Source organism: Balaenoptera musculus, chromosome 1, assembly GCF_009873245.2.
Source record: "Balaenoptera musculus isolate JJ_BM4_2016_0621 chromosome 1, mBalMus1.pri.v3, whole genome shotgun sequence".
In the NCBI taxonomy this organism is placed as follows: Eukaryota; Metazoa; Chordata; class Mammalia; order Artiodactyla; family Balaenopteridae; genus Balaenoptera; species Balaenoptera musculus.
The window spans coordinates 95,493,827-95,516,963 of NC_045785.1; the positions used below are offsets into that span (position 1 = coordinate 95,493,827).

General features: G+C 39.0%; 2 protein-coding genes across 2 annotated transcripts in view; both read left to right on the forward strand.

Annotated features, from left to right (window-relative positions):
- FNDC7 (fibronectin type III domain containing 7) overlaps positions 1 to 3,983 on the forward strand; it is a 29,134-nt gene extending 25,151 nt beyond the window's left edge. Inside the window, exons 14-15 of the mRNA XM_036854047.1 lie at positions 2,583 to 2,650; positions 2,744 to 3,983. Coding sequence (XP_036709942.1) covers positions 2,583 to 2,614 — 32 coding nt within the window. The 3' untranslated portion in view covers positions 2,615 to 2,650; positions 2,744 to 3,983. The remainder of the gene's footprint in view (positions 1 to 2,582; positions 2,651 to 2,743) is intronic.
- A 3,641-nt stretch (positions 3,984 to 7,624) lies between these two features.
- Positions 7,625 to 23,137, forward strand: part of STXBP3 (syntaxin binding protein 3) — a 55,401-nt gene continuing 39,888 nt past the window's right edge. The window contains exons 1-4 of the mRNA XM_036861311.1: positions 7,625 to 7,775; positions 17,898 to 17,947; positions 18,572 to 18,653; positions 21,699 to 21,775. Coding sequence (XP_036717206.1) covers positions 7,727 to 7,775; positions 17,898 to 17,947; positions 18,572 to 18,653; positions 21,699 to 21,775 — 258 coding nt within the window. The 5' untranslated portion in view covers positions 7,625 to 7,726. The remainder of the gene's footprint in view (positions 7,776 to 17,897; positions 17,948 to 18,571; positions 18,654 to 21,698; positions 21,776 to 23,137) is intronic.

Below are 23,137 nucleotides of genomic sequence, written 5' to 3' on the forward strand. Positions count from 1 at the left end.
TGGCTCACGGGCTCTAGAGCACAGGCTCAGTAGTTGTGGCGCACGGGCTTAGTTGCTCCGCGGCATGTGGGATCTTCCCAGACCAGGGCTCGAACCCGTGTCCCCTGCATTGGCAGGCGGATTCTTAAGCGCTGCGCCACCAGGGAAGCCCCTGACCTCACTTTTAGTAGTCAGCTGTTGGAATCTGTTAACAGCCTGCAGAGAGCTAGGATGTCTGCTTCCAGTTTGCATGGGTGGACATGGCCAGCAGAGGAAAAGGGGTGTTGAAAGGGCAGCTGGAGTAAAGATAACCCTCACTGCCACTCAGGTGTGCTCACGGCTGATCCTGTCTAGGCTATTCAGGGTGCCCCACAGAGGCTACTCTTGGCTGGGGCCGCGGAGGTGACCACACAGAGCTGTGTGTGCTGACCCAATAAGTAGCATGTACTGCTTCACGAGGAAGGCCTGCTTGATTTGGGGTCGTGGGAAAACCCCCAGGGAATATTATCAACCCCAAAGTACAGACGGGACACGTAAACACACATACACATACACACAATCAGACATGGCTGACTTCAGAGAGTGTGAGTGGAAATGAAGCCTTCCTACCAGTAAAGCCCACCAGACAGCCTCCCAGCCTGGGCCAGCTCCCCTCCGACAGTTCCTTCCACTGGCAGGACACATGCTTCTCTGCACTGCCTGTTCTCTATTTCCTCTCCCAGTCTACTACTTCTCTGAGCACAGCAGGACACATGCTTTCTAATTCTTGCCCCACCTGCAGGTCTGAAATAAGAATAATCCCTATTAATTTTTAAAGAGTTTCTGTTTCCAGTGACTACAGGGAAACAGACCTGGCTTATTAAAAACAAACTGTGTTAGCATACGGTTTTTGTTTTGCTCTTTTTGATTTCACTTTGTTATACAGCAGAAACTAACACAACACTGTAAAGCAATTATACTCCAATAAAGATGTTAAAAAAAAAAAACTGTGAGGAAAGTTCTAAATTATAAAAAATTACTTTAAAAAACTCCCAAAGTACTAATGACCATAAGCCCTGGTCTTCAGTGAAATGTACGTGGGCCTGGGTCTGCATTCTTGGAAACTATTTCCAGTATTATGGCCATTTTAAATCAGTGTTTCCCCTGAGCCACAGAGGGGTAGTAGAAGTGTCTTGGGGGCCCGTAAGAGGTGAGGAGTGGTGTATTGTATTCTGGTCTTCCCTAAGATTTTGTTTTGTTGTTGTTTTTGGCCACGCCATGCTGCATGCAGGATCTTAGTTCCCCAACCAGGGACTGAACCAGTGCCCCCTGCATTGGGAGCACGGAGTCCTAACCACTGGACCGCCAGGGAAGTCCCTTCCCTAAGATTTTGTTAGAGAAAGAGTCGCAATACTTTTTTTAAAAAAATGCTTGAAAACCATTACTCTTAAACCTTGCTGTTCATCAGCATCACCAGAACGCTTGTTCAAAACGTACAATCTTAGGCCCCACCCAGATTTCCTAAATCCCCAGATGATTCACATGCATGTTCAAGTTCGAGGATCACTGCTTAGACAGTAGTGTTCAAACTCTGGTGTGCATCAGAATCTCTTGGAGAGCTAATAAAGGATGTAGAGAACTAGGCCTGCTGACGTGGGTAAGACCTGGGCCTTCGTGTTTCTGTCAGGTTCCCAGGTGATTCTGACTCTCCAAGTTTGAGAAACACTGCTCTAGGTCACTACTCTCCCCTTCCTCTGTCCCTCTGGGCTGGCTCTGATCGTTGCTTCTCCCTTCCTTAGCAAGATTTCAGTCTTCAACCTGAAGAGATCTGACCCCCTCTTTAAGGAGATTCTTGTAGAAATCCTGCAAGACTCTCAAAAAACGAGTATTTGGGGGCCTCTACATCATACAGAATTCACTGTATTAAGGGAGAGATTCTAAATTGCTTCCAATTTCAGCATTTCTCCTCTCTGTACACAGGACTAGTCAGATGAGGTCCCTGGCTGACATGGGGCCTCCAGATATGCTAAGGGAAGCCTTGGGAATCTTTTTGTCTAGGACTTTTGGTCTTGCTTGACTCTTGTATTATCCTAAAGCTTTTCAACAGCATGAATGGATTTTTTTTAAGAGAGAGATCTGGGTTCAAATTTGGCCACTATCCCTTACCCTGAGGCAACTTGCTTCAATTCTAAGTATAGGTTTCCTCATCTGAAAATTGGAAAAAACTCCTCATAAGATGTTATGAAGATTAAAGGAGATATAAATTGTAGGACACAATGACAGGCCCAAAGTAAGCTCAATTAATAAAAGGACTGGGGGTGGAGAGGAAAGTTCTTTGTCCTGGGTCAGTAATCTGAGCTCAAAGAGACTCTTGGGGAGGATTCATTTCATCAAGCAGGAGAGAGAACACCCTGCTTAGTTAGAACCTGCTGGTCAGTTTCTTCTTGCCCTTTGAACAGTTCAGATTCTCTTAATTTTCTGTTTATTTTCTGTGAAGTGCTGCAAAAATAGCATTTCAAATCAAAATGGTAATCTGAACGTCAGAGACATTTAAGGGCTTTTTAATTTAAGAAAATGTCTGCAAATTTAATGCATTTCACTTCTTCCCTTCTTTGCCTTTTCAGTGATTTACAGAGGGAAGAGAAATGCGGAGTGACATAGTGAATCATGGATAAAAGCAGAGACTTGACTAGTGAGTAATTTAAATTGAAATGGTATATGATTCAAAGGCAAAGTTTTTTTTTTTTGCTTTGCTTTAAAAAAATTCTTCCCATATCTTTTGCAGAGTTTCCTCAATTGTTAGTGTGATTAGAGATGGAAAAGATCTATTAGAGTACAAAATGCCTCTAGGATAGGACAAGCCCTTTTGGCCTTTAGAAGAACCACTCTAGCTCCACTTCCTGCAGGAAGGTGTGTCCTCACCTGCACAGGAGTTCAAGATCGGCTGCGGAGAGGACTCAGTAGAGAAATGAATCCAGAAAGTCCTCTGGAAGGCTGCCAGAGTGAGCCAGCACACTGGGAAAGTCCTGGAAATGTGAAGGTTCTGCTTAGCAGAAATTCTTTGAGATTTCACATCCAGACATACTACAGACTTCAGCACACCCACTTCATAAGCATTTCATCGACCCCAGCACTTGCCGTGCGGTGATCTAGCCATTCAAGAGTTGGACACGTCCACTCCCAGAGAAGTCGAAATCAAGCCACCACACATAGACAGCGCTCACCCAAGACGAACCTCCACCAGGACTTTGGCCGAGGTTGGATAGCAGCAGCTGCCAGGGCCACCTGTAGCAACAAACACCCTCAGCTCAAGTTAGGAGGAAGCTGAGCCACTTGCAGCCTCCACCAAGCCAAAGCATCGTGTGATGAGACCTCTGTGTGTGTGTCTGGGAAAGCAGAGCTGTTGGCCTGTTGCTGGAAGGACTGTGGTCATGTTTTGGAATGAGCAAAGATTTCAGATGGAGGGACAGCCAGGACCGGAGCCTCAGACGGTGGCAGAGTGACATAGGGAAGGACCATCAGTCTTGCTGGCTGTATCCCCCGCTTACACTCTAACTGCTTTTTTTTTTTTGAATCTTTGGAGAGAAAAGGCAATGATATATAATATAAATCTGTTGTACCTAAAAAAATTTTGTCCTTCAAATGCCAGTAACCCTATTAAAAGATAGTGCGAGTAGGACTTGTGTAACACACACGTAACTAAAGTGTTTACTCCCCAGAAGCATGGCTGTGGAACTAAGAACGTCTGTTGTTAGGAACAGCCATAAAACTCTGCCCAGAGGGAACTGGAGCGTGGAATTAGGCTTGAGGTACACTAGGAGGGAGCAGCAAACTTCCTTTTCTACGTCTGCTTTCCCTTTCTGTGTAAGACTGATGAGAGATACTCCCCAGAGCAACTGCACTTGAAAAGGACATAGACAAAGACACAGATCCCGAAAAATGGAATTTGCTGTGTCACAGAGCACACACAGAGGAAGGCCAAGTTTTAGTTCACTTTTGTTCCTAAATACCAGTGTCTGAACAGGAGTCGGGCTAGGTGTATCGACATCAATTGGGGAACCCATTACTTAATATAGATTTCCGGGTACCACCCCTGGAGTTTCTAACCCAGCAGGTTTGGGACCAGGCCTGGGAATCTATATTTTTAACAAACTCACCAAGTGATTCTGACATGCAGCCAGGTTTGGGAACCTTAAAAGGCTTGCCTTGGTGAGTTCTTCCTTGAAGCAACATTTCAGTGATGGGAAGCTGAGACGTGTTAAAAGATAAACTGAGGCATATTAAAAATTTTAAGAGTTTATTTGAGGAGAAATTGATTCAAATTCAGCAGCACCAAAACAGAAATGGTTAGGAGCGCTCCACTGACAGGTGCTGGGGGCAGGGGTTGGTGGTGGTGGGGTTTTTATTGAGAAGAGGCAGAAGCAAAGCAAGGATATTATTTGATTGGCTCTAAAGCTATGGCCAATAGCAATATAGCTACAGTGGTTGCCTTATTTGGGAAACCCTAGTTGGCTGTTTGTGATTGGTTGTCCTTAGATTTTGACTTCTTAACCTCGAGACCCTTACAGATTTAGGTTTTTGTTTGCTTACGAAGGCAGCTACGGTATGAGAACGACCTCAGTCTAATGGCCTCCTTGTTTAATTAACTTAACAGAAGATAGAGGGCTGTGGCATGTGAGGAAAGATTGGTGAGAAGATCTGGAGGGTTCAGAGTGGGTCCATGCCCTGTGAGGGCAACCATGAACTGAGGCAGCGTTCTGGGCTGTGGTTCAGAGCCCCATGTGAGACTGCGTGCTGAGCCCGGTTGCTGGCAGGGTGCGCCCTCTGAAAAGAGTTGTGTCCATGGCTGACTGGAACAGCCAAAGAGCCGAGGGCAAAGGCCAAATGGAAGGCCAGGATCCCTGGTTCTAGGACACAAGGGGGTTGGGACCAGTACACTCATACCCTATAAATACCAGAACACAGAAAATGAAATGGCCTGCCTACTTAGCTAGGCATCTAAGTCTGGGCTGCTTTGGTCAGAATTCCACAGAAGACAATGTGGTCCCCACTGGGTGAACATAAAATCAAAACATGGATGTAGCACATACTACATGCTTCTAAGTGCTTTTCACATACTCATTTCATTCTCATAACAACCCTGTGAGCTAGATAATAATATTATTCCTTTATACATATAACAAAAATGAGACCCAGAAAGGTCAAGGAATTCATCCATGTTCTCACAGCTAACCAGTTGAAACACAAATTATCAGGGGGCCATTGATCAGACCTGCTAATCCATGATATTTTTATGGAAAATATTTCTCTGGGTTATCATGATTAAGTGATAAATTATTAGAGAAGAAGACCTGGGAATAGGATGGTGAGAGAGTGATCTGCCCTAACTCAAGAGCTTTTACATTCAGCCCTCAATCATTGCAGCTGTTTATCAGCTCTACAAATTATGCAAAGCAGATTTTTCATCTCTGACCAGCGTTGGTGGATTTTACCTTCCATTCTGCTGTGTCGTGTTTAGGGAATTCAAATTCCTTGTTCAATCTGTTTAGGCAAACCAACTAAAGGAGACTAGAGAGACAGCTCAGGGAGGTTATGTGAAACTAGGGGAGCAAGTGAGGTTAGGCAATGTGGTACAACGGAAAGGGAAATGGTTTTGGAGCCATCTTAAGGTCTTACGTGATTTAACTTCTCTGAATCTGTTTTCACATATGTAAAATGGCAATAAAGATTATCATCTTGTTGGGTTGCTATGAAGTTTGAGATATTATACTCATATTCAACAAATAAATGCAATGACACTGGAGTGTTTCAAGTCACACTACTAATTAGAGGCAAAGCCAGGGTTTGTGGACCCATGTCTATATGCTGCTAACACCCACATTTGCTCCACTATTTCACACTGCCACCTTGGAATCTGGCCTTCAGGGGCATGAGTCATAGCTATACCCCATGTGACCCAAGTCAAACTTCCAACCCAGAAGGGCCTTTCTATGTTATCCCATGGCACCTGGTCATTCTCCTCAAGGGTAGAGGATGGCGGCACTTCCACCCACATCACTCTTCTGTCTTGGTTTGACCCTCTAGGGCAAAGAGCTCCATTTTAGAAGGGTGAGTCTGTACTTTGTCTTTTTCCTATCCCTGGGGCCTCAACCCGGGTACACTAAGCAGAATCTGATTTAAAATTGAAAAGGGAGAGGAATGTAATATGTGCATTTGTTTAAAATTCTGACCACCTAAGTCCATTCAAAATATGTTTGAAAGAGGCCAGAGCTCCAGCTTGGCCCATACAAGACTTGCATGGAAAAACCATTCATGCCATAGGTTTTGCTTGAACCCATTTTATGGCTGTTTTTATTCTTCATTCTCCTTCTCTCTCCTAAAAAGCTAAAAAGCAAAAATTGCCAGTTATCCCACAGACTGCCCTATTGCTTTCTGTGTAGCTCAAGCCTGATTTCTCGTTCCCACTGCACCACTAGCTGTGCATCCTTGGCAAGTTACTTAACTTCACTAAGCCTTAGGTTCCTTGTCTGTAAGGGTTGCTTTGAGGATCAATGAGAGAATCCACTTAGCGTGGTGCCTGGCATATAGTAAGCCCTCAGTAAATGTTAGCCATTGTTATTACTAGTAGTGACTAACCATTTGCAGTTCCCTATGTGACCGACTTGAACCATTGATTCTTTGCAAATGGGTGTGGGAAAGTCTACTTTCCACCAGTATACGATGGTTATGTTACAGTTGGGGGGAGGGGTTCTCAGCAACTAAACTCTTTTAATTCATGATTGACTACTTGTTTTCGTTTTATCACGCAGCTTGCGGCATCTTAGTTCCCGGACCAGGGATTGAACCCACTCCCTCGGCAGTGAAAGCAGGGAGTCCTAACCACTGGACCGCCCGGGAATTCCCCTATGATTGCTTTGATTTCAAGTCTCAAAAGAAGCATCTCAGGAAATAGATCTCTGCCTAAACTTTCTAAGTCTGAGCTCCAATCACCTCCTTTGTGAATCAGCAATAATTCCCTTCTTTTAAATCCTAAAGCACTGATAGCCCCTCCCACATGAATTTATGTTTGTTGAATAATGATTATTTTATTGGTTCATTTATGTGTATTGTCACCATTAAGGCATTCGCTACTTCGACCAGTTTTTGACATCCTTCGGCATGCCAGGAATTGAGCTAATTAGATTTTAAATTCTTCATTAGTGGGTCTCCTTTCTTTGACTTTCCTGAAAGGCCTGCAGAGTTCTGGGCACAGTGGACGGCACCTCATAGTTCTATACAATGATTATGTCCTTGAAAAATGAATAAAATAAACTTTTGGGAGGCTAAATTTTCTATTCGGTAGCTGACTGAGTGAAGAGTCTATTACAAGCCGCTTCGCAAAGTGAAGAACTCTTTTGTAAAGCGAAGGATCCTTCCTTTTTCATGAATCGTATGCGTGAATTCGGGATTTCTTAAAATGGTATTAGCTCAAAATCCATCGGTACGCTTTCGCTTTCTGACGTCCCAGGACGTCGAAATTCGGTTGACAGCCTACCGCTAGAGGGCGCGCAACTGCCCAAGGAGATTCCACCCGCACTGCGCAGCCTCAGTCCAGGGGTGGGCGGGAATCCCCTTACGGACGCCCGTGACGTCACCGGAGGGCGCGGCCCGTGAGTGTGGGCGGGGCCTTCTCCTCAGCGACGGGCGGGGCCCGCCCGAACCCCCTCTAACAGCTGAGGTGGGTTGGCGAGTAGGAGGCAGTGGCTGGTCCTCAGCGGTGTTTGGGAAGATGGCGCCGCCGGTGACGGACCGGGGGCTGAAGAGCATCGTGTGGCAGAGTGAGTGCGGTGGGGCAGGGGCTGAGAGAGGGAAGGCCAGGAGGCCGCGGCGCCGGGCCTTGCTTTCCTGCCCCAGACCAGCAGTCTCTTGGGGAGCCGCCACGGGCACTCGTTGCTTTGGCTCCCACGTCCATGTTAGCACTTCTTCTTGCTTTCCTTCCCAGCCCTCGTTCTGGCAGCACCAACGATGGGCGGGGTGTGGGACGCGGCCTTCTCGCAGGCGTCCGGCATCCTCTGGGCTGGGCTCGGCCGGGCTCTGGCCCCGAAACCCCGCCCTGCGTGAGCGGCCCCGGGCCCCGCTTTTCCGCCGGCGGCCCCTGCGCGGATCCTCGCGCCGCGCTGGCCGCCGGGGCCCCCGCCAGTCGGCGATGTCTCTCCACGCGAGACAGTCTGAGCGCTGTGTTTCTCTATCCCGCCCCTCCCCTTCTCCCCACACTTGAGTTTTCCAAGACTGCTTACTCTGCTTATTCGTCTTAGTGTCAGCGAGAGTTTTACTAACCGTACTTTACAATGCTTGTCCTTTAAAAAAACAAAAAGAAAACCTCACTGTTAAACAGACCCTTCTTCCCTTCTAGAAGAACCCACTTTCTAAAGAGTTCTTGAGAAGGGACCATCGGAATGATTAAATCTCGGGGCAAATCTGCACCTTCACCTCTTCCTTTCACTCTCGGAGCCACTCCTTTCTGCTAGGACTGTACTATAATACTTATTGGTTACTGATATTCTGCCATTCTGCTGTATCATCTACGACTTTCATAAATATCACTCCAAATCTAGGTCTGCCAGCTTAGAGAAGGAATGAAACCGCCAAACAGGAAGAACCATCATTGTTTGGCATTGCTGGGCTCAAAGTAATTACGGTCTAGTAGTGGAAAAGAGGTAACATCTAATTAGTATTTCTGGCTCCAGCTTGTTGAGCAAGGAACAGAAATAGTGACTGAGTTAACAAAATTATGGGAGTCACAGAGTTCCGGTGTAAAATTAAAACTCCAAATCGGTAACTGGCATACTGCTTAACATACTAAAAACAAGGGTATAAATAGAAGGGGAAAAAAAATTATGAAAGTATTTTTTTAATTGGATAATTATAAGGTTAGCATTTTGTTTTTCAGAATTTACATGGGTCCCTTTTAAGGTTTGGTAATGTTTTAAAATCACAGTGGCATTTAAATACATTTATATGAAAATGGGTAATGAATTGTGTTGTATAATTTCCAAGATCGTCCTTAACATCAGCATTTATCAGAAAAAAAAGGTTAATGATAGTAACCTCGGTATTGATAGCATGGAAACTAGGCAAGAGGGAGCGTTTACAGGCAACAAAATTTCCGTCTTGTGCTGTTAACTTGAGGTAGCACCAGGATACCCACATAGAGTGTAAGATAAAGAAGAGGGGACACTGAATGGAAGGAAGTGTTATACAGATTAAAAAAAAATAGTTCTTCGAATTTTTGTGGAAATAGGACATAACTAAAAGATAAGATGATATTCATTCAATACTTAGTTTAATGAGAGAGAAAGAGAAGTGGGAGCCTCTGAGTTCTGTTAGCAAAAGATGACAAAGTCTGAAAGAAATGATGGAGGAATCTCCTCAGAGGTAGGAGAATCATATATTTGACTGGGAAAAGGTTTTGCTAGGGTGAAGGTAGTATAGTTAGGTCAGGTTAGAAAGATAAATAACTTAACCTTCAATTTACCTGTAAAGTAGGGAGAAGGGAATTAATGTTTTTTTAACATAACTTCTGTGCCAGGCACTATTCTTTACAAATATCAAAACAATAAGAATTATTATCTCTTTAACAGATATTAAAGCTGATACATCTATTATCATAGCTGCATAATTCTTAACAGACAAAAAGTCAAAAACAACCCAAATGTCCATGGACTGGTTAATGGATAAATAACATGTGGTTATGTCCATACAATGGGATATTATTGGGCAATAAAGAAGAAGGAAGTACTGAAACATGCTACAGTATTGATGATCCTTGGAAACATTATGCCAAATGAAAAGAAGCCAGTTGTAAAGAACCACATAGTGTATGACTCCATTCATATTAAATGTCCAGAATAGGCAAATCTATAGAGATTAGTAGAAAGTAGATTCGTGGTTTTTTTTTTTTTAATTTATTTTATTTTTGGCTGCGTTGGGTCTTCGTTGCTGTGTGTGGGCTTTCTCTAGTTGTAGTGAGCGGGGGCTACTCTTGGTTGCCATGCGAGGGCTTCTCGTTGCAGTGGCTTCTCTTGCTGCGGAACGCGGGCTCTAGGCGCATGGGCTTCAGTAGTTGTGGTGCATGAGCTCAGTAGTTGTGATACACGGGTCTAGTTGCTCCGCGGCATGTGGGATCTTTCCAGACCAGGGCTCAAACCTGTGTCCCCTGCATTGGCAGGCGGATTCTTAACCACTGCACCACCAGGGAAGCCCTCTTCTAGAGCTTTAAGTTCCAAACAGGCCCTGGCAGAATGCAATGGATAATAATGCTTGTGAAAAGTAAGCAGTGGGGAAAAGAAAACAGTAGATCAGTTTTGTAATTTTCCCCCATTATTCAATAAATATTATTGAATTCCTATGGGAATACAGCAATAGAAGGCAGACAAGTTCCCAGCCTTCTTGAATCTTGCATTCAAGTGGGGAATAATAGAAATAAGTATGTAACAAAGAATAAACTTGATTATTTCAGTCTGTGATATCTGTATATAGAAAGGGACTGGTCAGGTAGGTGGATCAGGAAAACGTTTCTCTGTGTAGGTGACATTTGAGCTGAGACCTAAAACATGAGAAGGAATCAGCCTTTAGGACCACAAACATGAGAAGGAATCAGCCTTTAGGGACCACATTAAAACCCCTTTTAAAACATGAGAAGGAATCAGCCTTTAGGGACCACATTAAAACCCCTTTTAAAAATTTAATATTTGAATGCAAAGGGCTACATTTATTTACAAAACTAATTCCCGTACTTAAAATCAGTAAAAGTTTCTAGTGCTTGGTATTGCTCATTTGCCACTTTTTGCTACAGGGGGAGAATGGTAATAAAAATATCACTGATAAAAGATTTTAAATAAAAATTTGATGAACTTTATTTGAAAAACACACAGCAAAATGATAATAATTAAATCGACCATAAAGCAAGTTGAAGCCACCTATGACGTTTTTTCCTTATTCAGTATAGCCTATTTTCTTTCTTGTCTATAAGCAATAGTCTAATGTCTGTAATTCACCTTGTATATTTTAGAGGAAATGTTAGAGAAAATGAACCTAGTAAAATTACAAATAAAAGTAATCAGAATGTATTTATCTGAGCCAATTCTTTACACATTAAATCATAAGCTTTTTGGGTTTTTTTCACATTTTTCTTCTAGACCTTATATAGCTTCAGATATATTTTTTATTATTTGTCATTTTGTGACTTCCTTTTTTTAAACAGTTAACATTAACATAACTTTTTCCTCCTCCTTCGAAATCTTTGTAATTAACAATTTTAATCATGTTAAATACCTTGATGTGGCAAAAAATTTTGATAACAGAAAAGATTGTAAAATAAAATTAATCTTCATCCCTACCGAGACCCCAGACTCCTTTTCCAGAGACAACCACTCAGGTTTCTTATAAATTCCTTGAGAACTTATTTATGCAAATATAGGCATGTATAAAATATATTTTTGTTTTTTGTTTTAATCAATTATCTTTGTTTTATGTCTTTTTTCATTCTGGTCACTTCTTTATCTTGTTGAGCAAATTCTCTCTTTTACTTTTTGGATATTTGCAGAGTCATGTATTCTTTTAAATCAGTATTTATTGACTACCCTGTGCTGCCCATTATTCTAGGTGCATACTCCTTGACCTCCTGGAGTTTACAGTTCAGTGGGAGGAGACAGGTACATAGGTACTAAGTGCTATATTAGCAGCATGAAGAAGTTTCATGGGAGAAGAGAAGAAAAAGGAATTATTTCCTCTCTGCGAGTGGATCAGGGAAGACTCCAAATAGGAGGTAACAGTGAAAGGTAGTAGGATTTTGCCAGACAGGGAAATCTGAGCCAAGACCCAAAGATGTGAAAGTATGTGATTGTTTATGGAAGAGGGAATAATTCCTTTTGTTTGAGTACAGAGTATTTGTTGCAAGAAATAGGGGGATGAAGACTAAAATGTAGGTTGGAGCTAAATTGTTCAGACATGCTGTAGCAGTGGTGAGCTACTAAAGCTGAAAGGTTTTTTTTCCTCCTTCTCAAACAGCAGTCATCAGCATTTTGGGGACTTACTAGAACAGTGCTGAAAGGAAGTCATTTTCTTGTTCCTAAAGTTTTCATTAAGTATAATGCTAGCGTAAAGTGCACTAATGCTAAATGTGCAGATGGATAAATTTTTTTTTAATTTTTTTTTTATTGGGGTATAGTTGATTTACAATACTGTGTTAGTTTCAGGCATACAGCAAAGTGAATCAGTTATACATATATGTATATACACTTTTTTTTTTTTAGATTCTTTTCCCATATAGGTCATTACAGAGTATTGAGTAGAGTTCCCTGTGCTATACAGTAGGTCCTTATTAGTTAGCTATTAGTCCTTATTTATTTTTGGCTGCATTGGGTCTTCGTTGCTGTGCGTGGGCTTTCTCTAGTTGTGGCGAGTAGCGGCTACTCTTTGTTGTGGTGTGCGGGCTTCTCATTGCAGTGGCTTCTCTTGTTACGGAGCACAGGCTCTAGGCGCGCAGGCTTCAGTAGTTGTGGCTCACGGGCTCTAGAGCACAGGCTCAGTAGTTGTGGCACTCGGGCTTAGTTGCTCCACGGCATGTGGGATCTTCCTGGACCAGGGCTCGAACCCGTGTCCCCTGCATTGGCAGGCAGGTTCTTAACCACTGCGCCACCAGGGAAGTCCCAGATGGATAAATTTTTATTCATGTAACTACCACCTAGATTGAGGTATGGAATGTTTCCAAGCACCCCATAACTCTTCTAAGGCCAAATTCCACCCTTTCCCCCAGAGTAACTACTGTTCTGACTTACATTGCCATCAAGCAATTTTATAGTGGTGGCTTTTTACCTTTACACCCTTATGTTTAAGAGAGGAACACTTCAGGCTGTTTGTTGGTTTTTAAAAAAATATTTATTTATTTGGCTGCGCCGGGTCTTGGTTGCGGTACTCGGGGTCTTTGTTGCCACATGCGGGATCTTTTTTAGTTGCGGCATGTGGGATCTAGTTCCCTGACCAGAGATGGAACCCGGGCCCCCTGCATTGGGAGCGTGGATTCTTAACCACTGGACCACCAGGGAAGTCCCCCTTCAGACTTTTAATTGTAAAGTATTTGCTTGAAGAATAAATATAGAATTTACTAAATTTCTACCTAGAAATAATTGCTTTAATATTTGCCTTTGTATATATTTAGGTGGTCTTATACTAGTCTTCAGTTTTCATATTGTTCATATTGTTTCATAAATTTTTTTTTTAAGATTTTTTTGATGTGGACCATTTTTTTTAAAGTCTTTATTGAATTTGTTACAATATTGCTTCTGTTTTATGTTTTTTGGTTTTTTGGCACGAGGCATGTGGGATCTTAGCTCCTCAACCAGGGATCGACCCCACACCCCCTGCATTGGAAGGCAAAGTTTTAACCACTGGACCACCAGGGAAGTCCGTTTCATAAAATTTTTAAACAATAAACCTTGAAAGCCCTAAGTGGTCTTTCCCATGAACAGGTCAATCTGTTTTTTGTTTTTTGTTTTTAATTTATTTATTTTATTTATTTTTATTTTTGGCTGAGTTGGGTGTTTGTTGCTGTGTGCAGGCTTTCTCTAGTTGTGGCGAGTGGAGGCTACTCTTCTTTGCAGTGCTCAGGCTTCTTATTGCGGTGTCTTCTCTTGTTGCGGAGCACAGGCTCTAGGCGTGCGGGCTTCAGTAGTTGTGGCTCGCGTGGGGTCTAGAGTGCAGGCTCAGTAGTTGTGGCGCACGGGCTTAGTTGCTCTGTGGCATGTGGAATCTTCCCGGACCAGGGCTCAAACATGTGTCCCCTGCATTGGCAAGTAGATTCTTAACCACTGCGCTACCAGGGAAGCGCAGGTCAATCTGTTTTTATTCGACTAGTAATGAGTATTACTTTTACCTCTGTCCCAGGCCCCTGGGATTACCTTTATAAAGATTCTTACCTGTTCATTTCCTGTTTTCCAGGCAAATCAGTTTTTCTTGCATTTTTATCAGGTTTATTAGTTTCTCTGTGATTAAAGATAGTTGTGCAAGTATACCTTGGCATTGCTGATGCTATACACTACTTTGTTAGTTCTCCTTTTATTTTTCCTTTCAGTGTTTTCACATCCTCTTTCGTGTTACAGTTTTAAATACATTTCCTTTTATATATAGGAGAAACAGAAGGAGCAAAGATAGAGTAATTGGTATTAATAGGTCATTAATTGGGTGCCATCTGGACTGGTGGAAGATTAATTTAGCGATTAGGTGGAGGCCAGTTGATGGAGGATGTTGAATAGTAAGAGTCTAGATTTTATTCTGTAGATAACAGTGAGCATTTGAGGGAATTTTGAGGTGGGTATTGATGTAACAGGGCTGTGCCTCAGGAAGATGACTCTGACAACAGTGTGAAAAATGGATTGGAAAAGGTAAAGGGGTTGGAGTTAGAAAGCAGGAAATCCAGACAGGAGATTATTGCAGTAGTTCAATGAGAGATGATGAGAATCAAGGCAATGCTGGTGACAGCGGCAGTCACCAGAATGAACAGTCAGTACAGCCTAATGATTAGAAATGGAGGAAAGAGGAAATAGCCGAAGACTATGACTAAGAAGATGACAATAAAACTCATAGAAATGGAGAAGTCTAGAGCAGTTTTTAGGGCACTTAATCTCAATTTGAGGCACATAGGTGCTTAAACCTGTATTGTGTAATGGAAAGAAGTCCAAGGAGAGATGAGGATTTGTGGAAAATTGAAGGATTCCTGTGGGTTAGGGGGAAATAGGGAGAAGTTGGTCAAAGAGTACAAACTTCCAGTTAGAAGATGAGTAAGTTCTGGGGATCTAATGCACAACATCGTGATTATAGATAACAGTACTGTACTATATAATTGCAAGTTGCTAAGAGAGTAGATCTTAAATGTTCTCACCCCAAAAAAGAAATGGTAATTATGTGAGGTGATGGAGGTGTAAACTAACACTACAGAGGTAATTATATTGCAGTATATGTGTATCAGATCAACACATTGTATACCTTAAAGTTACAAAATGTTATATGTTAATTATATCTCAATAAAGTTGGGGGAAAAATTAAAGGGCAGATCTGTTAGAGGAAACTTTGATGATGAGTATGGTCTCTGAGGAAGAGTATAGAGCAAGCAGAGCAAAAGTAAGAGAATTGAATCTTGGGATGTATCCATATTTAGGGTGCAAGAGAAATGGATTATAAGGTTAAATAATTCTCATTAATAATTAGAGGAAATACCTTTTTAGTTCTGTAATATTAGTTGATGTGATTTCCTTTGACTCCTCCAAACACATTTTACCTGTAACCACATCACTTTTCATGTATGCCCCTAATCTCTGTCCACAAAACTAGTTATCTCTTTATCATTTATTTTTGAGATGCTAACACTGACTGGCTTGGTATCCTCAGATTCTAAGGTATCCTCAGATTCTAGTTAGAAATAACAGCAAGCCACATATGTTACTTAAAGTTTTCTGATAGCCAAATCAAAAAAAAAAGGTAAAAAGAAACATGAAATTAATTTTTAAAATATACTTTGTTTAACCTGATCTATCCAAAATGTTATCATTGAAACATGTAATCAACATACAAAATGATATTTTAAATTTCCTTTTGTACTAAGTCTTTGAAATCTGGTGTGTATTTTATACTTGCAGGACATCCCATTTCGGGCTAACCACATTTCAAGTGCTCAGTAGCCACATGTGACTAGTTTCTGCCATATATGACAGTGCAGTTTCTAAGGTGGTATAGACTGGAATGAGTTCGGCTAGGGAGCTGTTCAGTCTGTTCCATCATAAATTCCATGAGCATTCATTTCTTAAGAAAAAGACATAAATTCGGCAAAAATTAGCAAGATGTCTTTGATTTTCAGCTTGTTTTAGGTATACAGGAATAAAGCAAGCTTAGAAAGGGAAGTACCATAATGTTTCAGTGCCTCAGTGCTACTTGAGAAAATCCTTCCTCTTTGCCTGTAGAATACCAGAATCCACTGCTTTAGGCTTAAATTATGGTTAAATACTTCAGGCTTTTGCCATAAATCTTATATAACATCATAATCTTCCCAGCAAACATATATAAGCCTCAATATATCTTAACACTTTCACACCTTCTCAATCACAATAAAACCTTTCAGATCACAATTTTTATGATGAGTATCAGTAACCCTTATTAAATATACCCTCTGCTTGGACATGTCATTTTTTAACATGGTGCCAAAAACTTGTTGGTAAATTTCCAAAAGCATTAACTTAAATATAAATTAAGAAATAGAAAAGTTTAAATGAATTATATAAGTATCTCATTATCAAGAATTAATGGGGCTTCCCTGGTGGTGCAGTGGTTAAGAATCTGCCCGCCAATGCAGGGGACACAGGTTCGAGCCCTGGTCTGGGAAGATCCCACAGGCCACAGAGCAACTAAGCCCATACGCCACAACTACTGAGCCTGTGCTCTACAGCCCACGAGCCCCAACTACTGAGCCCGCGTGCCACAACTACTGAAGCCCACGTGCCTAGAGCCCGTGCTTCACAACAAGAAGCCAACACAATGAGAAACCCACGCACTGCAACGAAGAGTAGCCCCAGCTCGCTGCAACTAGAGAAAGCCCACGTGCAGCAACAAAGACCCAACACAGCCAAAAATAAAAGTAAACAAAATAAATAAATTTTAAAAAAGAATTTATGAAAAACAAGAGTTACTGTAATTTACATTTAATTGTATTTTATGTGTTACATTACTACAGTTTTCAAAGTTAACTGAGAATTAATACAACACTAAATGTGGGAAATTTTTATCTTACAAAGTAGAATAACAGGTATTTGTGTGAATTGCCTATGTGTATTTTATTTAGTAATTTAAAATATATGTTTAGATTAATTTTGAAAATCATTGCAAGGAACACATTAATAAATATTTACTGATTATAAATAAATTCTGAATATTTGTATCCTAATGCTGTGACACATTTTTGAAAATTGTAGTAAATCAGGAAGAAACTTACTTATCTAGTTTTGATTGTCAGATGTAATTTAGCAATGGGCCAGTTAGGGCTATTCCTGTGGGTTTTTTGTTTTTGTTTTGGCCAGGCCACGGTGTCATGTGGGATCTTAGTTCCCCAGCCAGGGATCGAACCTTGCCCCCTACAGTGGAAGTGCAGAGTCTTAACCACTGGACCACCAGGGAAGTCCCAGTTTCTTGTTTTCATCTTGTTTACTTAGGATTTAAGTAAATAGGAAAAACCAAGTCAGATACTACTTTCAGAAATATTTTCCAGATATGTTTATATAATTAAATATGTTTAAATTATATAATAAATATGTTTATTAATATATAATTAAATATGTTTTAAATATGTTAACCTTTTTAAAAAAAATTTATTTATTTTTGGCTGCGTTGGGTCTTTGCTGCTGCGTGCAGGCTTTTCTCTATTTGCGTCAAGTTGGGGCTACTCTTCATTGCAGTGCGAGGGCTTCTCATTGCCGTGGCTTCTCTTGTGAAGGAGCATGAGCTTTAGGTGCACTGGCTTCAGTAGTTGTGGCTTATGGGCTCTAGAGCGCAGGCTCAGTAGTTGTGGCACAAGGGCTTAGTTGCTCCGTGGCATGTGGGACCTTCCCAGACCAGGGCTTGAACCCGCGTCCCCTGCCATTGGCAGGCGGATTCTTAACCACTGCGCCACCAGGGAAGTCCCTAGCCTTTTTAATAATATTTTTATTCTCAAAGATTAAAAATATATTACAGTTTAAATGTACCATATAGGTTACGTATTAAAGCAAACTGGATTTTTACTTCGAGTTTAACAAGTGAATATGCTTTTTATGTAGCTGAGCAATTCCAGTTGATATTTCCCCAGCCATCTTGGGCATTTTGAGTAGTTATTCTGACTGTTGATTAAGATTCCTAAATAGTTCTCTTTTTCTTTGCAGAGATAAAAGCAACAGTGTTTGATGACTGCAAGAAAGAAGGCGAATGGAAGGTAGAATTTGCATACTCACATAGAATTTGCATGAAGCTAGAAGCCTTTATTGAGGACTTCTATATATTTTACTTATTATACTTCTATAAAAGTATAGGGTCTAGAACCATACTGCTTGCGTTCACATCCTAGCTTTACCTCCTATTAACTGTGGCTTCTTGAGCAAATTACTTGACATCTCTGTGCCTCTGTTTCCTTATCGTTAAAGTGGGGATGGAAGTACCTCATAGGGTAGTTGTAAATATTAAATGAATTAATCCATGTAAAATGCTTAAAACGGTGCCTAGAACAATTATTATTCTACAAGTGGCATTTTATAATTTTAAGAAAATTTGGTGTTAAACATAACATACATTTAAAATGAACAAGTTCTCTCCTTCAAAATGAGAATATTTCTATTTGCTTACTTATGTATAATATCATATGTCCGTATATTGAGGAAATAAATTTCTAGGTCATGCAAGTTAAATGAATTGAGATAATTTTGCCCACTGTCCTAATATTTTAATTTTATGTTATAAAAAGTTTATAAGTTTGAGTAGGTTTAATGCATTAAATTCTGTCTTTTGTGAATTCTTGGCAGTCAAATGCTGATAGTATTTCTTAATTTATATTCATTTAAAGATAATGCTTCTAGATGAATTTACCACTAAGCTTTTGGCATCGTGTTGCAAAATGACAGATCTTCTAGCAGAGGGTATAACTGGTAAGTGTTACAAATACTCATCATGAAAAACTTTTTTTTATTATGATTGGGAGAGTTTGAAGTATTAATAAATTTTAGTAATTGTGTTTCTCAGGGGGTTATGTTTTATTTTTTTAGTAATTCTAGCCGTAATAATTACACTGGACACTCTTTTCTTTGTGAATCTTCAGAATAACCTGTGTAAGTCAGAATTTTTTCCCTCAGCTGAGACATACAATTAAGCACCCCAACCAAGACTAAGTTGCCTTATTGAGTTTGTTCTTCAAATTTTTTACTCTTATGTATTTGTTACAGTTTTGTATGCTGATGCACTAGGTTTACCTTAGTATTTTGATTAATGTTTGTGGTTTTCATATATTGTTTTTAAATGAATAGTAAGATTTATGTCATAAAATCAACTTCTGTACATATTTACAAGTGTATAATACTGACTTTTTAAGTTTCTCTTTATTACCTAGAAATGAGGCTATTAATTGTAAATTTAAATCAGCATTAGTGTGGGATTATGGAAAAAAAATCACACTACCACAGTTGCTATCTTCCACTGGGCAGGATTGTGTTAATGAGATTTTAATTTCTCTTACATTTTGGGGAGAATACCAATATCTTATAACATTCATAATCATATCATCATCTATATAACTCATCTATTTAAATTTGCCTTCATAACAGCCCTTTAAAGACAGATATTAATACCCCGATTTGTAAAGTGAAAACTGGGACTCAAAGTCAAATATAATTCTTTTATATTTTGGATTCTAGTATAGTATCTGTATCCTCTGTCACTCCTAACTTGTGAGGTTCAAAAGTACACCCAGTATTCAAGAAAGCGTGAGCATTGTGTAGAATGAGAGGATTACCTAAAAAATTTAGCAATGTTTACTTTTTGATATTTATTAATAAAATAATCTTTTATTGTTGATTACATATTCAGTTTGTGGTCTTTATGACCTTCAGTAGAAAATTAAGCTCTGAACTAGAAATTAGAAGATTAAAGCCTTGATTTTTCTACTAACTAGATAAGTGTAATATTGATTAAGCCACTTAAGTTTTTTTACGTTCCCAGAGGTCTCTCTGATGTGCAGTTAGAGAACCATTTGATAATATGTGTACAGCACTATGAAGCTACAGAACCATTTTGCACTGTAAGGAGGTTTTATTGAATTTTTATAGACCATTGTTTCTTACTGTGTGTTCAGTGTTGATTGATATTCTTCAAGGAAAGGACTCTGTGCCCACGTTAGTTTGGGAAACAGCATTAAACAAAGCTAACCAGGTTTCTTTAGGACTTTTTGGAGTTTTTTATATGCTAGCAGATAATGTGGATCCCCTGCGAATAGGTATAGTATTCAGTTTTCTAAACTTATTTGACCACAGAAGCTTTTTTTGGGAAGTTTTATATAGGACTGTATATCATGGAGCATATTGCTGTGGATTGTTCTCAATATCCTCCAGTCACCTAGGTTTGCTCTGATTTAATCATAATCATATCTACTAACTTGAACATGTCACATTTCTTTTGAGTTCCACATCAGCTCACCTGCATTGGCCGTTCAGTGATCAGACTTTCTGTCTGTGTTCAGGTCATTTGTGAAAATGTTCAGTGTGTCTTGGAACTTTTAAAAAACATGAGAAAAAAATACACATGTGATGCTACCTCAGTGTCTCCACTAAAGTCAAGTAAAAACCTTTTAAAAAAAATAGACTGGGAATTAGATTATTCCTTTGTCACTATTATAGGAATAATCATAAAAACCTTTCCTTTTTTATCATTTAATAGATACCCACTTTTCAGTGAATTGAAGAAGTGGCACTTTCTGCTATTGATAACCAGACATTTCAGAATCTTTTCAAAGTCTGTGTTCTAAATCATATTACAACATTTTAACACGTACGTTACTCACCAAACATAATACATAGTATGTACAGCATAAGATGACTGTAAGACACTTTATTTTGGGCACTAAGCAATAAAAGTAAATTAACACAGATTTAACCATAATCTTTTAAAGGTGAAATTACAATTGTTGGGAGTGGAGATAAAAATAAAATTAACTGTTTCCTCGGAAATCTTGTTTGATATCCTCTCTAACAGAAGCTATGATAAACCTATACTACACTAGTATAAATTTAGGGATGAGAAAATGAATCATCGTATTTAAAAGAGAAGTCCAACAGTAGCCTTCCTTGCATGTCAGATTAATGTTTTAAATTCTTTCTAGGCCCTTTGCCAGCGTGAATCTTGAAAGATGGTTCTCTTGATTTGTAGAATGATACTTTAAGTTAGTATTTTTTTAATATAGCCTTCATAGTTAATTTGACAATTTAGGGCCTACTAGTTTTAAATTCACTTTGTTTTATATTAGTTATTTATAAAGTTCTTAATTTCAATAATAAAAATATAATTGATTAAATTATGGCAATATTTCATTGTTGAAAAAATGATTTATATTAATGTGTGGTTTTAAAAGAAAAAGAGTTAATTGGCAATTTATTTAAAGAATGTTATAGCAGTTAAAAACTTAGACTCTGGAGTTGGACAGATGTGGGTTGGAATCCTGTCTCTTCTTTCTTACTGTGTAACTTGGATAAGTTTCTTAACTTTTTTAAGCCTCAGTTACCTCATTTGTAAAATACATAAAGGGTTATTATGAGGTTTAACAGATAATTCATGCTTAGCCTGATTTCTGATATTATATTTTCTATTATTATGGTAGAATATTTTTTTAAAGAAGTACATATTTTAATTTTAAATGCATTTTCTTGGTTTCTTCATGGCATGTTGATTGCTTATGCTGGTAGACCTAACTACCAAATAGCTGCTTTATCTTTTTTTTTCATGATGAGCACTTAGCCCAGAGTTTAGGGAAGACACATTTTCAGGACTTTTTAATTTTTCAAATGAAGACAAAGAAAATGTTAAGCCCAGGATATACAATTGTGTTTCTATATTATTATAAATAAAAAAGTAAGGTGAATTTCATTTAAAAATTGTTTCAAGTGTATAAATATTTGGTTATATAAAATGACTTTTTTTTTGGTTAGTTGTGGAGAATATTTATAAGAATCGAGAACCTGTCAGACAAATGAAAGCTCTTTATTTTATCTCTCCAACATCAAAGGTGAGTGTTTTGAATCTTTAAAAAGTATGTTCTTCAAAATTTTCACCATTGACATGATTTTCTCTTAGAAAATTCAAAGTAATAAAATGTCCTTTATTAGATGCTTAGGAGAGTCTCCCTGTGTTAGAAGATTGTTTCATTTGTATTCTTCTCAATGAGGATATTTAAGTGAAAGAATTCCTTTCTCCCCATCTATTAAAGCAGAATTTAATTATATAAAATGATAGAGTTTCTTTCAATAATTTGTACCCATGCAGTTTCTATTCAACCATAATTTTTAGGAGGATGGAAATGTATGTAAAAGAAATGATCTTGGATTAATCTTTCATTTATCTTAGTGACTTCCCTATAGTATACATATATGTATGGGTGTACACACATATGTATGTATATATGCATATATGTATGTATATATATATTTTTTATGGGAAAGGAATTTCTTTATAATCTAACCATGATTTAATTCATACTTAAAGCCAAAACTTTAGAGCCATATAAAGTATCAAATTCCTTTATTCTGTATAGTATCTGAGAATGCATTTTCCAACACATCCTTTGGCTTATTCTTAGAATAAGAATGTTAATTTGGCAATTCCAATTTCATTTCTTCTAACTCTAGCAGAGCAGACAGTAGGGAAAAACCCAGACATTTACTATATGGTCTCTACATATTGGCTGCTGGTGGATTTTAATGACGTTTTATATCTTATCCATAATATAATTTTATAAGATAAAATTCATGATCGGAAAAAATGAAAGAAGCACCATTTTCACCTACTAAATTGGCAGAGGGATTAAAAAAAAGTGTGTATATGTAGACATTTATTTATTTATCTATGTATCCTATTCTAGCTGTCAATACCCATTATCAATGGTTAATGGAGTAGAAACTACTATGTACTGCTAGTGGGAGTATAGATTAATACAGCCTTTTTGGAAAATAATTTGCCATATCAAGAACCTTGAAACGTTCTGAATCTTGGAATTTATTGTAAAAAAAAATCAAATGGTCAAACTAAATTTCAAAAGCAACAAAGATATCCAGATAAATTCTTAGCATTAACAAATACTGGTATGAAAGACCATGTGGCCATTGAAAATGAGGTTTCTAGAAAATTTTAATGATCTATATAAATGTTCATTTTTAATGTTAGTGACAAAAGCAGGATACAAAATTATGTATTCAGTAAAGAATCAAAGGATTCAGAGAAAATGGTACCTGAATGTGACTCCTTTATCTACCACAACCAACTCCAGTTTCTCCTCCTGTCCTGAATCAATTACCTCTTGGGTTCTATAGGCCTCTGGGTGCATGTGAGGCCTTGGGCTCCTTGGGTACTTGTAGAGAAACTTGGTGTGAGA